The sequence below is a fragment of the Rousettus aegyptiacus genome, unplaced genomic scaffold (genome assembly GCF_014176215.1).
Source record: "Rousettus aegyptiacus isolate mRouAeg1 unplaced genomic scaffold, mRouAeg1.p scaffold_m13_p_12, whole genome shotgun sequence".
Taxonomy (NCBI): Eukaryota; Metazoa; Chordata; class Mammalia; order Chiroptera; family Pteropodidae; genus Rousettus; species Rousettus aegyptiacus.
Window position 1 is genome coordinate 59921852 of NW_023416287.1, and position 16759 is coordinate 59938610.

Consider the following 16759-nt stretch of genomic DNA (forward strand, 5'->3'; position numbering starts at 1 on the left):
TAAATATTATTGAACTTTGTTGTAGCATGAAGTTGAGTTACTTGGAAAGAGTTTGATCCTTTGGGATTTGCTTTTAAACTTTGTTAGGTGAGATCAGAGCTATGTTTAGTCTAGAACTAATTTTTCCCTACCACTGTAACATTCTTAGTATTCTAGCCAATGTCCTGTTAATTTTGAGGTTTTCTTCTCAAGCTGGTGGGAATAGGAACTATTGCTGGTGCTATGTAAGCTATGGGAATTGTTTTTTCTAATTCTCCTCCATAGTTCTTTTCCTAGCCTCGAGTAGTCTCCTCAGACACATGTGCTGATCAGTACTCAGCTGCGGACTCCACGGATACACTCTTTAGTTCTTTGGTCTTCTCTCTCCTTGTGTAGTTCTCGCCTACTCTGATCTGTGAATTCTGGTTGCCTTGGCTTCCTTAGTCTCCCAGCTCTGTTCCTTCAAGTCAGGGAGACCAGAGGCCTCTGCCTCGGTTACCTTTTCCACACCATGCCTGGAAACTTTCTCAGGGCCGTTAGGGCAACAGTAGGGCTCACCTTGCCTATTATCCACCTCTCAAAGATCATTCTCCTTTGTTGTCTGATGTCCAATGTCTTGAAAAGCATTGTTTCATATATGTTTCATACATTTTGTCCAGTTTTTTAGTTGTTTCAGGTGGGAAAATAAATCTGTTATTCCACATTGGTCAAATATGAAAGTCTTCCATGACTTTTTTTTTTTTTTTTTTAAATCCCTACAGCACCTGGTCTTCCTAGGTGGTCTCCCATGCAAGTACTAACCAGGTCTGACCCTGCTTAGCTTCTGAGATCAGACAGGATTGGGCTTGTTCAGGGTAGCATGGCTGTAGACTTTCCATGACTTTTAATTGGACAAAATCCAAAGTAAATATTTTTAAAGACTCTTGGTGGTTGAGGGATTTAAGATTGCTAATAAATGATTTTCTATTGTATACCAGTTATTTTACATACATTTTTATTTAATTTAGTTCTTATGAGTACTAACAAGCTCTCCAAGTATAGTTAGTAACATGAAACCCATATTGTTCTAGGAATAATAGGCTTCATTTGCTTTTTTCATCTGATAGATGAGATTACACAAGGAGAGAGTAGACCGAGAAGAGCAGTGGCACATATACAGAAGATGTTCACACCTTGGAGTAAGTATTGAGAAAGGAGTGACCTGTGGCCTCACATCGTCAGGTGGCTCTTCCATGGGCCCTGTGAATTACTGCCTAGATACAGTCTTGCTGCTTTGTCTGTGTTTTTGGTTTAGGTAAATTATTCCTTTTCTATATTTTAAATATTAATACAAAGACTGTTAGTTAGTGCAGATTTTATTTCGATTAATCATTTGACTAGCTTTGCTTGGAAGAAAAGTTCCAAGGAGCAGGCAGGGCTATGGTGGAGAGTGTTTAATGCAAACTGGACAGAGGCAGAAGTTTATTGGAAGGGAGGATTGAGTGGGTGTATATAGTCTGCCCCCCACCCTGAAGCTATGGGAAATAACTCTGATTTTGAAATTATAATGGCAGTAGGGAAAAGATTATAAGGTTAGTGTTCCATTTTAGAAACACATCATTTCTGCTTAAAGTAAGAGATATAACTAAATTGTTTTCATGAATATGCAACCTACTTAACGGAAATCCAAAATTTTAGGTATTTATATATATTAAGAGACCAAATATTTTAGAATATGACTTATAGGTAAATAATTTTTTAAATAAAATAGTATTTCAAATAAAGAGTAATAATGGATAAAAAATGTAAATTTTAGCACCCATGAGCAATCTACCTCTCATCATTTCTTCCTGGCAATCCAGTTGTCGATTACTGCTAACTAACAGAAAAACTAGCTCCATCAAATAGATTGCTCAAGTTGCAGACCTTTAGATGATCCTCAGGGGCCTCCTCAGGCTGGTTTTAGTCAACTGCCCCTACTGGTCTTGCTTCTTTTCCAACTAATGTGATGCTTCTCTGACAAGGATTTGGTCTTCAGTTTCCAGAACAGGCTTTCTGAGTCAAGTTTCCAAGTTTGAAACAACAAATGTTTCTCTGGCTTTTTCAGTTCAGCTAATCAAGGGCATAATTTAATACCTGTCCTATCCGTTCCTTATTCTGACAAGCACAATCTGATTGATGGATTGGGAGGGGTGATGAAACACTTGGTTTCACACTGAGAGTGAAACAGAGCAAGAAGGAATGAACTTGGAGTCATGCGAATTATAATCAGACTGAACTCTCTGAATTTAACATATCAAAGCATATGCAATGGAGTTTTGTGGTAAACAGGGTTAGACACGGGTTATACACCTCTTCAAATTCTAAATATTAAATTATCATTTAAATTTCAAAGAAACTCACACAATTAAAATATTGGGGGAAAAGGGGTTTCTGTATAACTGTAGTAAGCAATTGTTAAAGATGGTAGATGCTACTGTAATTATTTCCTGTCTGTAAAGTTTCTGTTCATTCAAGTCTCTGATAGCTTTTAAAGTGATGGTGGAAAAATTCTGTAGCTAGTATATTATTTCCACAAGATCAGGCAGTTCTCTACCTAACCAGGGAAGGATGAAAGCCCTTAGGTTAAATTTTAGGTAAATGCTTCCTGGCCCCTGATAACTCCATCTGATGTATTCAATCTGGCCTTCAAAAGAATAGAAGCCAACTGTTATAAACATCAATGAAGTCATAAAAAGGCATATCACAAAAGTACCTCCAGAAGATTCTCATCTACTGTTCCTTATCCTAGAACAAGGGATCACAATAATATTACCCAGTCATTTCCAAACTTGCCTCATTGCAGAGTTGCCTATGGTGGGCATTGTTTATACAGATTACCAGGCTCTTCACTTAGAGATTGAGATTTGGAGACAACATTTTCTCAGGGCTGCAGTCCTACCTATTAATATTAGTTGGTTATGACTGTTATTAGTAATTCCTACCCTATAACTCATGCTATTGCAGTAACATTTTTGTCCAGTGTCTTTTAATGAAGTACACTGTAGTTGCCAATGACAGAGTAAAATCATTTTTTACCTGGATTAGGAAACCAGAAAGTGTAAGGTATTAATCATTTGTGTGTGCGCATGTGCGTGTGCGTGTGCATGTGTGTATGTGTGTGTGTGTTGTTCCAAGTTTCTTGTGGACTCTAGAAAATTTTTTGACTTACCAATGTTCTCATCTGCAAAATTAAAATAGTAATGAATGCCAAATTCATAAGTTTCTATGAGAATTGAAGGTAAGAGTATCCATAAAGCCCTTAGCACAGTGCCTGGCACATGGTAAACATTCAACAAGGGTAGCTTATTATTGCTATTATCAGTTACACACCAGGATTTAGATCTTTACAATCAAATGGTATTTTACCCAAAAGTTTGCCTCGATTTTTCATTTGATAAAAGTTATGCCCTCAAACAATTTAGTTTTTGTGCCGTCACATGTGATTCCACCTAAATGGGAATTTTCTAGAATGTCTGTACTGTTTTATTATTTCATAACTCTCAGAGTTACAAAACCTGCAGAGGCCTTGTTTGACCTGTACATTTGAAAAAAATGAATTGGTTTCAAAATTTGCTTATCTAGAGAATTCACTCCAACATTTAATTTCCAGATTTTGTAGAATAATGAGGTTTAAGTGTTCAGGACTTCCTGTTCTCTAGCACAAGTTGAGTTGAGTTGGGGCTGCCCCCCTTTGAATGGGGCACACATGCTCTTGCTTCTGTCTCCTAATTGATGTGACTCACCTGGCTCTTGTTGGCATCTGAGTTTGTCACCCCAAGGCAATGTCTTATTTTCTCATATATCTTTGGCTTGTCACCGAATAGCCAAGCAGGTCATGATGGATGACCTGAAAAAACAGCCTCTTAAACTGCCCTTTACACCCACAGACTATTCCCAACCAATCAACACAGCAGACCCTTGGTGGATATCTACAGAGCTCACCTTTGTGGTTTTTTGACAGCTCCTCACTGAAGTTGAACCCCTAGCCTGGCACTCAAGATAAACCCTGGCTCCAGTCCAATTACACCTTCCTTTTCCAGCCATGTTTCTTCCTCCCTTCCCCAGTTAAACCAGCTGCACCCTCCACCATGTTCTGAACCTGCCTTATGCTTCCCCAGCTCTGACTCTCTACCTTCTCTCTATAACCCTTTCGTGCAAAAGCCTACTTGGCTTTTAAATGCTGCCTCCCCTATGATACTTCTTTAATTTTCCCAAGTATATGTGATCTCTTATCTTTTGGCATCGCTATCATCCTTGGTTTATGAACATGAAATAGCATATATACCATATTATCTTGTACTCTAGTTAATTATGTGCACCCCCCAATTCTGCCACTTGATGTGCAGGTCCCTACCCACCCTCCAGCACCCTATGGCAGAAACCATGTCATGGTCATCATAGTACCACCAAACTGAGTACCCAACATATTGTAAAGGATGCTCAAAACATTTAAGTCTCGGAATACATTTCAATTCTAAGGAGAAATGCTCATAATTAATAATCTCTTCTCCCTTATCCTATTACAACATGAAAACTTACTTTTTCTCAAATGATGTTTTCGGCCCTCCTTATAAAGCTTAACTAACTAAACATTAGCCTTTACCATGTTATGTACTTGATGTCTTAGAGTTTTAGTTCCATTAACTGAGAAATGTGGATAACACACCCTCTAGTGTGGTCATAAGGATTCATGAGTTAACATAGTAAAGTGCTTGGCACAGAGCAAACATTAAGTGCATGGTTATTATTATTACCACATAGAAACTCACCTATCATTTAAACCAGTTTAGAAATGGCTCGCTTCATGCTCTTTTTCTAAAATAATTCTTAGAAAAGAGCAGATCAGAGATTATAGTTGGTGTGCCCTAAAGAAATGTATTTTGCTAAAACAAACAAACAAAAAAGGTTGTTTCAAATATCAATGGTACAGGCAATAGTAGCTTTTTAAAAAGTATACTTTTATAACCACCAAGGTAATGATTGATTCAGGAAAAGATTACTAATGAATGTTAAAATCATTGGGTGAAAGTATGTTGAGAAACAGGATATTTGTACAGTAACACAGTTTTATCCCAGATTACTTATTAATTGCAAAGGGAAAAGCTACTTTTACATTGGAGAAATTTGGTAACTGTTATTTCAACCAAGTGGTCAAAATTACCATCACCAAAGAAAAACCATAACCGACATGCAATAAGATTTACATTAGCAGAAAATAAAAACAAAAAATAGAAGTAAAAAAAACCACAAAAACACCATCACCATTATGGGTCAAACAGACCCTTGTGATGTGAGGCAATGAGAAGCACATGACATCAACTATGTAGTATTCTTAGGAAAAAAAAAAAAAATTAACCTGGCCCTACCACAGAGGGACCAACTGGACAGACCCAGACTGGCAGCAAACCACAAAACAATTGACTGAGACTCTTCAAATAAGTCGATGTCATAGAAGAGCAAAAAAAGGGGGGGGGGGCAGGGAACCTTTTCTAAATTAGAGTCTAAAGGGAAATTATTAATAAATGTGACACACAAACCTCTATCAGACCCTCTAAGGGGAAAATAAGCACAGCTACAAAGACCCTTACTGGGACAACTGGTGCAGTTTGAATGTGAGCTGTGAATAATGAAAGGTAGGGAAAAAATATGATTGCGACTCAATTGCATTTTGACTGACCAGCTCTTTCCTGAAGTACTTTGGTATATAGGAATCTAAAAATGTGAAAATTACATGTGATGTGGTTGCTCCATTGAATTGGATCAGTTTTTGTAGAAAGAATGTGCAGTTGGTTGTAGTTATATTAATGGGAACAAGAACAGAAAAGAACGAAGTGGCTGATAATAGTTAAGGCACAGAATTGGTGGAATGGGTTGGTCGGGACAGTACTAACTGTGCATAGGGAGTGCTGGGTAAATATTAACCAATGACAATAACTAGCGGAATGTCCCAACGTGGGGGCCCTCGCTTTATTGATTGGGAAATTCTGCCTAATGAGAAAGGATTATTAGTAAAAATCATATAGCAATTTCATTCTTTCAGTAGGACATGGATGACCAAGCAGCTGGTGGGAGCAGCCCTGGCTGTCTCTGAGATAATGGTGTATTAGTCTCAAATAAGGGGAAATTAAACAACTATGTGGAAGCCTGGCTGGCAGTCATTAGAGTCATTCAGTGTTTGGGCTGCCTCTGTGTTTCAGGAGGTGATAGGAGCCATTAACAGCTTACTTTTAGCTTCAGAAGCCAGAGATAGTTTCATTACTAGTGTCCTCAGGCATAGACTTTTTAATTTAAAAAAAAAAATAAGTAAGTTCAGGATGGAAATAACCCATCACCACAGGAACATCTTTGTAGCAGAAACACATTATAGTTTACCTGTCAATCTTATCATTGTGCCAGGCTTGTTTTGAGTATCTGGAATGAGGAAGAGAAAGTAGAAAAGAGAGGTCATGGCAAGGCTGACAGAGGAGCCTCCAGAATCGCTAACACCTTGGAAAAGCTGAGGGATTCACTCCAAAGTGGCATCGAAACCTCTAATTTCTTACCTCTCTGGCTAATAAGAAAGCTAATAAAAAAGAGATTTTCCCTACTTCTTCCGAAACTATAATGCCCTACTTTTTTGGATCTTATGGTAGTTCAAGATGGCTAAAAGTTCTTTGTCACTATCCCTATCAGGAGGTGGATATTATTTCTCCTCCCCTTGAATCTGGGCTAGCTCTGTCTGTTGGACCAACAGGTTGTTGCAGAACTGCACTGAGCAGTTCCAGGCCTAGCCTTTCAGAAGACAGCACCTTCTGCTTCTTCCTTCTTGGAGTACTTGTGCTTGGGACACTCCCTCTTGGAACCCAGCTCCCATGCTGGGAGAGGCCCAAGCCACACACACACAGAGAGTCCTGCAGCCAGTATTGGCAGCCCCGTGGGAGAGCCATCTTGGACATCCCAGCCCAGTCACACCCCAGATGACATCACGTGCAGCAGAAGCAGCCCAGTGAAGGCCTGTCCACACGAGAACCACAGAGTCACAAGAGAGAACAGAATGTTTTAAGCTGCTATGATGGAGCTATTGCTCTGGAGCAATAGATTACTGAAATTTATAAACAAACAGTTCACAAGAAGGAAGATGTGTCTTGCTAATCAATGTGGAATGACAAAGCACGGACATTAACTCTTGCCAAGTGGGAACAGGTGACAACATCCTTATCCTTTAGTGGGTTTTGACTTCAAAAGTGGCCTCAGTTTTCAGGCCTCTTTTTGAAGCTCAACATAGAAAAATTTTAAAAAGGAAAATTTCATCTTACTATAGCCTCACCCCAACATGTGTGTTTCACACAGACCTTATTTTTTAAACAGAGTTTATTGTATTTAATACATTATAAAATTTGAAAAATTGTAGGAAAGCAGCAGACTCAAACTGGAGCAACTCTAACAAGTAATAATTCTGGCCCCTTTGCAAAACTGATCAGTTTAAAAACAAAGTAACGTTCACATCTGTGAGGCAGACAAAAAAGTGTGACTTCTGTACAAACTACATTTAAAATTTTTTGTCTAATGTCTTTTGAATGCAATGTGCTCATGAGTTTTTCTGAAGTCCTGCCCGGTCCCACCTAAAGAGAGACATGAAACCTCCATATGCAAAGAAACTCTATTCAAGGTGGTTTTTTTTTTTTTAAAAAAAAAAAAAAAAAAGGAAAAAGAAAGACAAAGGAAAAAGAAACAATGGATGGCTGTCAGCAATGGAAACTGTAAGGAGATGCATCCTCACTGCTCATGGCTTGTTTATCGGTCAGAGGCCTCCGGAGGCCCAGGACACTTCACGGCCATCACAGCACCAACTGTAGCTACCACCTTTTTTTTTCTTTGTTGTTTTCTTTTTTTCTTTCTTTCTTTCTTTTTTTTTTTTTTTTGCATTTCCTACCTTTTGACAATATATATATATATATATTTATATATTTTTTACACCTTGAGGATATCACTATTCCAATTGTTCCCATATGAATACAGGTGTGGTCTCTATTGGATATAAATGTGTCTTTTATTCAATTTTAGGTCCAGGACTTGGTTTGCTGTCCCAACTGCACGTAAATGTCCCTTTTTTGTTTGTGTTATTTGTTGTGTATGTTTTTTTCCTTTTTTGCATATGAAATATGTCCATTTAGTCCAGAGGCTCTTGCTTTATCCGGATGACAGAGGGTCCACGGGGTGTCCGCCTCAGTTCCCGCCGCAGGACATATTCGCTGAACTGAGATGAGTCCACTCCTCCCCCACAAGAGCCCACGATTTCAAATCCTCTTTGCTGCAACCTCTCGAGGACCTGCGAGGGGCCAAGACAAGCATCCAGTTAGGTGAGAGATATGCCCTTTGGCCACATAGTCAACCCATAGAACTGTCCCAGAGTCTGAGATCATATGCAGCTCCGGTCAAGCTTATCCGACCCTTAAGTCTCCTTTCTGCTTTTAAATGAAGGGTAGAAAGGGAGGGAGCAAACATTTCTAATACCTAAAACATGCCTTTACATGTTAGCTTTCCATATGCCAAGTTCATTGAATTGTTACAACCTCCTGGCAAAATGGGTTAAGGTGTTAGCCTATTTTATAGATGAGAAAACTGAGGCTCACAGTCAGTGATGGGAATTGGGTTTTCAACTCAGGTCTATTTGGCTTCAAATCCTATGCAACGTGTAATACTACCTTCTCTGAAAAAAAAAAGTTCACATTTCAAAGCTCATTTACCACTAAAATATATTCTATGAAATGAAGGATATGGAAAGACAGTGACATTATCTGAATTTACTCAGCCAGTGATTCACTCTCAACTCATTCACTCTTAACTCTGCCATTGTTCAAGTTTCCTGATACTGCAGCTTGGAAAACTGACGTCATTTCAACAGCAAGACAAATGGAATACTGAAGACAACTCAGGTTTATCTCCATATTTTCAAGTTTGTGGTATCTGAAATAGACTTATTGCCATGCGTGCATTCAGGGAGGAGGCAAGAATAAATGCAATGGTGATATATTAGAACACATATCCAAAATAAAAAAATTCTAAATGTCTAATATAAGCATAAGGGACCTAATCAATTCTTTAATTCTGAAATCAAATGCACGAAAGATCCCTGGGTTTGTCATTACATGTCTAACACAGTTAAATGCTAGAAATAGTTCCTACAACTCTTAGGCAAAAATAAAGGAAATGGAACTGGAGCATTCTATTTCTTTAGGACTCCAACAAATATTAGACTTGTAAATGTTCTCTGCCAGGATTCTGGATATAATTAAATTACTTCTACGTCACCCGATAGGCAAGATGACTCAATCATAACTTTAGAAAGATGTCTGGATCAATTTTTCTTTTTTAGTGGGGGGTTGGGGGGGATGAAGTGAAATATTACTAAATAATTTCCAAAATGCAGTCAATGTAAAGTGAACCCTTACTGTTTTTTAAAAATTCTTCTTTTTTGGTCACCTACTTTTATATGGAATATAACCTGCTATTTGCAAAACAGCTAATTAGATAAGATTGGAAAGCAAGAGTATGCTTTCTGATACTTAAAACTTCAAATGCTGGCAAATTAAAAAAGTCCTCATGAGAACAAAATGAACCTTCTGCCCTGCAATGCTCTATTTGTTGAGATATATTCATGATGCATATACATGCACACCAGTCAGCAAAAGGATAGGATGAAGAAGACACTCCCTAAGTTCAAAATCAAGATGTGCTTTGGTGGCAGATGAATAGAAAGGTGAACAGCTCCCTCTAAGGAGATTTCCAGAGTAGAGGCAGGAATGTAGCCTGTCTGCAAGGAAAACCCCAGTTTGCTCTGCCAAACCACCTCACTGGAAAGGATTCGTGGCTGTGATGAGGACTGCAATTACAAAAGTAGAGGAAGCTTTGAACATTAAAGAATTGAACTCTGATATCTTTTGTCTTTCAGTGTCGTTATAGTTGCTAAATTGCTTAGATAAGGAAATCCCTAAACATCCTCCCCAGGGGGTTCAATATGCAAAATATGATAATTATTAAATATGATCCAGTGTTATCTTGGATGTGGTGAAAGCTTATTCCAAAGGAATGCAAACAGCTTACCCTTCTTGCCTATTACTTTTTAAACATCAACTTGTTAACAGCAAAGTTCCTTAATGTTAATGATCTTTTGACAACACTAAAATCACTCCATGGGGTCTTGGGTCTAATGCCTTATCTCAAAGCCTCTCAAAGCCTAGAGAAAGGTGTCTATATCTTGGTCTGTGGAGCAGGAAGCTAGAGTGGGTCATGGCCGTGTCATACGACAACATTAATCCAGGTGAAAATTTCCACATCTGATCAGACTGGAATGAAGGGAAAACTTGTCCGGCTCGTGAATTTATGGCCTGAGGGGTGGGGTCTAGGCTTGACTTGTGAGAGAGGAGCCCTGGAGAAGCAGAGGAATGCTTTTCTGGCTCTGAATGGCTAGCTCGGCCCTTCCCTGGGGAGGGGTGGGAACGAGGTGGATGTGGGAGGAGGAGGGGATAAAGCCTATGTGGGAGGGGGGAGCTGTCTGCAAGGCCCACTCAGGAATACTGCAAGGGGCAGTGTGGGGTACACTTCTGGACATGGACAACCCCGCTACCTGAGAGTGAGTGCCTTCCTAGCATGCCCAAGGCTCAGTTTCTGCCAATAGTTTCTGTTCTGTTCTCAGACATCTCTCCATCAATTTAAAAAATTATAAAGAGTTGTAGAACTCTTCAAGAGGCGGAATGGGAGTGTGAGTGCTTCTAGTTTTTGAGCTTTGGGAGAGGTTTTGTTGTGTCAATATTGAACAAAGTCATGGGCCCATTCCAATTAAAAACCCATCACTCCATTGACATCAAATCGTTTTGAGTCACAGACCTGGAATCAAGAGCTAGGTGTGGCTGCGTTTTCTCTTCAGCAAGGTAGTAGGATTAATAGCGCTCCCCTGTTCATGCTGTTATAAGATAGTGCATGTGCCACCCTTGGCCCAGGGATGGCACATGTTAGTTAAGATGATGACCATGCCCACCAATATCTGCGGCACAGGACACCGCACCTGGTGTAATCCAAACTTCTGAATTCCACCCTTAAGTCTCCTTCTCCCACAGATTTCTCCATCTCAGAAACTGGCAATTCCGTTCGTCCAGTTCCTCCATCAGAAATCTTAGTCATCCTTGGCTTCCATCTTACAACCCACAGCCATCATCTGAAAACTTTGTCAGATCTACATTCAAGATATTCAGAATTGGACACTTCTTAACTCTTGCTTGGATCATTGCCTTCTAACCAGTCCTCTGACTTCCACTGTCTTCAACCTGCCGCTAGAGTATTCATTTTCAAATCTGAGTTATATCGTGTCATTCTTTTGCTCGAAATTCTCAAAGGGCTTTCCATTTTACTCATGCCAGCAAATGAACCAAAAACTCAAAGGAAATTAAACCAAAAATCCCAGAGTGCTTGCCATCCTCTGAGTCGCTCCACTATCTGTTCACGGCCATCCACTGGCCTCATGTCTCAGCACTCCCTGTCCCAGGTCCAATTTCTTCAAGCCACACTGGCTTTCCTGATATTCTTCAATATGCCAAACATACTCCTACCTCACAGTCTTCAGAACATGCTGGTTCCCCTGCCAGAATACTCTATCCCGGATATCCTTTTCTCACTACCCAATCAACATTTATGTTGGTTACTGTTTACCCCCAACTCTACTCCGATAATGTAAGTTCCATGAAAATAGAACTATTGTCTCTTTTTTTCTCTTCTCTTATCTCTAGTCCTCACACCAGCAACCTGGCACATAATGGATGTTCAATAAACAGCTGTGGGATGATTCAGTGAATGTTATAGAGGGGTAAATAGGTTTGGACCCAACGAAAGTGTTATCACAAGAGAGTTTTCAGGCTCTTTAGAGGGAAGATACCATGTGAAGGCATGGTTAAGAAACAACACTGAGAGTGACATTCGATGCCACACAGTATATGACAATGCTATACCTGGACTGAGTTGAGGTGACAGTAGCCATTCAGTGGAAACCTGATGACGTGCGTTGAATCGTGATTCCAGCCCGCGTTGACAGAGTTACACATCACATCGCCAATTTCCGGAAACACTTCTTCTATCAAGGATTTGTCGCCGCTGAGTGTGATCCTTTCTCCGAGGTCTGGGGCAACGCGCACTACTAGGCACTCGCAGGGCCTTGAAAAGCGACCGGTTTCTCTGTCCTGCTTCCATCTTTCCATCTCCAACAACATGGGCTGAAGCTGAAAATATTTTGCCTCTTCATATAACAAAGTATAGTCCTGAAAAAATAACCAATACATATTTCACATTGCGAAATACAAACATAAAGTACTGAAAATGTCCATATATAACAGGTGACTTTTTCACCTCTGTTATTTCAATAATCAAATCCAGGTGTAAAATTTTCACTTATAACACATTTATACAGAATGAATTTGCATTCACTCTTTCATTCATTCATTCATTCATTCATTCAGTGATTATAAAGGGAGCTAAGAGTATGAAAGGCCAGGTGGGCCTTCTTCTTAGTGCTTTACATGAATTAAATCCTATAATCCCCATAATTGCCCAGAAACTTGGGAACCAATATTATTCTCATTTTGCAGATTACAAAACTGGGATGCAAAAGGATTTACCCAAGACTTTTCTCCTTTCACAGAAAAATGCCTCTGAGTATCTAAAATTTGATTGTGTGTGTGGGAATCCACTTTATACCTTCTCAGATAGAACACCGACATCATGGGAAGGCGGCGCAGCTGTGCCCATTGACCAGCAGCCTCTACTCCGGTCCCATTCAGTGGAAGCTCCTGAACTTCTCTGGCAGGAGAGTTGGGGGCAGCGTGATGGTGGAAGTGGGGCTGCAGCGGGGTGGCTGGGAGCCTGGAGGGCTTGCCGCCTTCACCTAAACTTGGGTGTTGATCTATGATGGTTTGGGGGAGGCCGATGGAGATATGTAAGCTGGCACGCTGCCCTCGGCCCACCTATTAGTGCTGCCATCATAAAGTGAGAGAGGCAAAAAATCCCTACGCCTTGACTCCTGCAGGACAGAGGTGCAGGAAAGGAAACTAGTCCCTTTCTGAAAGTGCCATCACCCAGTCTCTAGTCGTGTTTTCTTTCTCTCTTGCTTTCAAAAAAAATTTACTGAATTAAAACAGAAATCTAGCAAACAACGTATTAAAACACACACACACACACACACACACACACACGCCACAGAAGGGGGCGACAAAGGAGGATGAGGGGGTGGAAGCGACTTAGGAACAATGTTATCAAGCAGGTCAATATTATGCTTAAACGTAGCTATGGCCACAATCATCCCGGGTGTGAGGTAAGTGGATACTTGTCCAGACACGTCGACCGAGAACATTTTAATCAACTGACAGGCATTTCTGCCTTCCTTCCCTGGGCTGGAGCTGGCAGGCGGTGCCTGGTGCTGTAGGCCCAGGGCCTGGGTGCTGTCAGAGGCCTCTGCCTTCCGGACAGGGAGGAAGCATGGAGAAGAAGAACTGTTTATATTTGGCACTCTTTTCTTTCTCCTGCAAATCAAGCAGCAGCAGCAGCACTAGCGGCAGCAGCATTATTCAAAGGCTTACAGAGAAAACAGTGGGGAGAGGTGAAAGAACATCGGATCATCCACTTTCTCTACTGAGAAACTTGGGCCGGGTAGAAGGCGGTATCAGCGATACTCATCGGCAGATGGGCCGGCTCTCTGTTCTGTCCTCTCCTAGCAACTCCATTACTACAGGAGTCTTGGTTCCCCACCGAAAAGCAGCCCATTGCTCTCATCATCTTCATTACATATATTGCTCCCTGCTTAGCCTCCTGATCTACGGGAGACACTGTTTGTTTGAGGACTTGAGAACTATGCTGAGGTATGGCCACTCTTAAGACAGGACAGAACTGAGGCCCCCTAGTTCTGCCTGAGGGTAAAAGTGGGGAGACTGCAGGTTCTTCCTGGTCAACCTCTGCCACCCTCCCCAATATAGTTTGCCAGCTTTGAAGTACGCCAATTGTGAGACGCCGACCTCAATACTTACTTATCAAGATGACAGCTCTTACGGAGATTTAAAAATCACCTTATTTGAGAGTTACAGAAGCAAGAACTGCTACTGCTTTTGATTTTCCCATGAGATTTAATTACAAATTTTAGCACAAGGAAGTTTTGGACTCCAGTGAAAATATGCATTGTCTATTCTAGAGTCAAGTCCTCAAACCTTAAAAGATGCTTCTTGACCAGTCTTGACCCTATAGAGGAATCCTTTGTAGCATCACTGAATAGTAACCATTCAGCCTCTAATTGATTGCTTCCAGTGATGGGAAGCTACTACCTAACAAGGCACAGCATTTGTTTTGCAGCTCTGATTGTTGTAAATGTCTTCCTTAAAATGATCTGATTTCTCTGCAACTGCAACTTATTTGTTCTGATACTTTCCTCTGGGGTTTCAGTGATCTTAATCTTTCTTTGACATATTAACCCTTCAAACACTTGAAGACAACTTCTTGTTATTATTCCAGCTGAAAATACCCAAACTTTTCAGCTCCTTTTCATTTGTTATGACTTTGAAGTTCTTCGACATCTGATATGTACTTGACTTTGTCAACATGCTGCCTGAACCCAAACTAGAACTGACCCTAACATTTTAGATGCGATCTAATGAGTGCATTGTACAATCTTTGCTTGGCTGGATACTCTAATCACTATTAATGCAGTCTGTATTAGTTTCCTATGGCTGCTGTAACAATCGCCACAAATGTATTGGTTGAAACAACACAAATTTATTCTCTTACATTTCTAAAACCCAGAAGTCTAAAAAGAGTCGTTAAGGCTGTGTTTCCTCTGGAAGCTCTAGGGGAGATTCCATTTCCTTGCCTTTTCCCACCTCAAGAGGCTGCCTGCATTCCGTGGCTCGTGATCCTGCATCACTCCTACCTCTGCTTCTGCTGTCAGATCTCCTCTTACTCTGATCCTCTGCCTCCTTCTTTTGCTCATTAGAATCCTTGTGAATACAATGGGCCCACCTGGACTATCCAGGTTAATCTCCCTATCTCAACATGTTTAGTTTAACCATATCTGCAAAGTTCTTTTTGCCATGTAAAGTAACATATTCATAGCTTCCAGGAATTAGGAAGTGGACCTCTTTCAGGGACCATTCTTTGCCTACCACACATTAGCTTTTTTGGCAATCCTGTTACTCTGTTCACATTTTGCTTACAGTGAAATCTCTACACCTTTTTCACAAGAGCTGCTCTAGAGCTAGATCTTCCTCAGTCAGCATTTGTGAAGATGTTTGTTTAAGTCCTTCATTATTTATTCCTCTTTATATTACATACTCTAGGCTCTGAATTCACTGACAATGTTTTTTCAAGGTGGAAAGATCAAGGTCACATTGAGAAAATGTCAGTTCCTTCACTCAACACTCTAGGTCTCCCTCTCATTTTTGTGCCATTTCAAACTAAGTGTTCTGTTTCTATAGGTGAATCATTTCTTAAAATACTGAGAGGACAGGGCTATATACAGGCCTTTGTTCAGGTTGATGCTCAGGTAACAAATGAAAAGACTCTGGATTTTAGCTGTTCAAGCAGTTATGAAACCTCTAATGCTAAGATTATCCAGCCCATAATTGTGACCTTTGCTAGATGTCTTGTTGAAATACCATATTTTGGGGTGGGACACAAAGGGGAAGGCTGGAGGTGTGGGAAGGCCCAAGTCTCCATATTGCCCACATACTCTCCATGACTATTTAGGGCTCTAGTCTCCTTATCTATAAAGTACATTAAAGTAGTTTCCAGCCCTGATATTCTATGAGCCTATGTCCATAATCTACCAGCTTGTCCAGCATAACCCAAAGGCAATGAGGCTAGTGGGACTTAGGGCTACAAGCCCCCTTGTGCTGACTCTGAATTTTTACCATCTTCTTTTTTTTCTCTGAGTTCACAAACCACATGTGTAATAATCTGCTCTAAAGTCCAGCCGTGGACCGACAGAGTGCCTCCCTGTATAACGTGGTTCACATTCATCGTTATCTGCTCTTGGAAATTAGAGAAATGCAGGCTCTTATAAGACTTTTGGCTTTGCTCAGTGATTTCCCAGGGATCCTGCTAGTGCTTATTAAAGTGAAGGTTTAAAATTAGTGCTCCCCTAAAGGTCATCCTGCATCTGAGATATCATCTCGGGCCCAGCCCGGAACTACTTCAAGCCACCAGGTGTTCGTCCTTTTACTCTCTCGACTATCTGGGCTCCATTTTTTTCCTTTACTGCACTGTTGTATCTGGTCTGTGCTAGAGAACAGCTGAGCACATGGGCTTCGCTTGGCCATCAGCTTCCTGCACTGACTTGCCTCCAAGCATCTGCCAGCTCTGGAACTAAAAAGATCCCTCTTGTTGTTGTTACCATTTTCTGCATGGTTAAGTGCACACTGGCCATTCGTTTTCTTGGCAGGCTCCTTAGTATTTGTCTTTCTCTAGTTCCACGCATACACTTCAAGCTCCGGCTCCTCGGAGAAGTCCCTGCAGAGCAGACGCAGTCCCAAGGCTGCTTCCTTTAGAAACCTCATCCCCCTTTCCTTCCTAAGTCAGGATCATTTCGCTTTATTATCTAAACCTCATAATTTTTAGAGTTTCAGGTTTTCTAGCCTTATTTCCTTTTGGTTTCTAAATCTTTTGAAAAACCTTTCCTCAAGCCTCAGTTCTTATCTGACAATGCCCACCATTTTTTTCTTTGAGGCTTTTATAAACTCCAGCTGACTCAGTC

General features: G+C 40.6%; 1 protein-coding gene and 1 pseudogene across 3 annotated transcripts in view; both read right to left on the minus strand.

Annotated features, from left to right (window-relative positions):
- Window positions 1–731: 731 nt before the first annotated feature.
- LOC118610416 lies at window positions 732–850 on the minus strand (annotated as a pseudogene).
- Window positions 851–7332: 6482 nt separating this feature from the next.
- KCTD1 (potassium channel tetramerization domain containing 1) overlaps window positions 7333–16759 on the minus strand; it is a 170552-nt gene continuing 161125 nt past the window's right edge. For all 3 annotated transcript variants that reach the window (XM_016160076.2, XM_016160077.2, XM_016160075.2), the window contains exons 4-5: window positions 11982–12287; window positions 7333–8308 (exon numbers count right to left, since the gene is read on the minus strand). In XM_016160076.2, coding sequence (XP_016015562.1) covers window positions 8150–8308; window positions 11982–12287 — 465 coding nt within the window. In that variant the 3' untranslated portion in view covers window positions 7333–8149. The remainder of the gene's footprint in view (window positions 8309–11981; window positions 12288–16759) is intronic.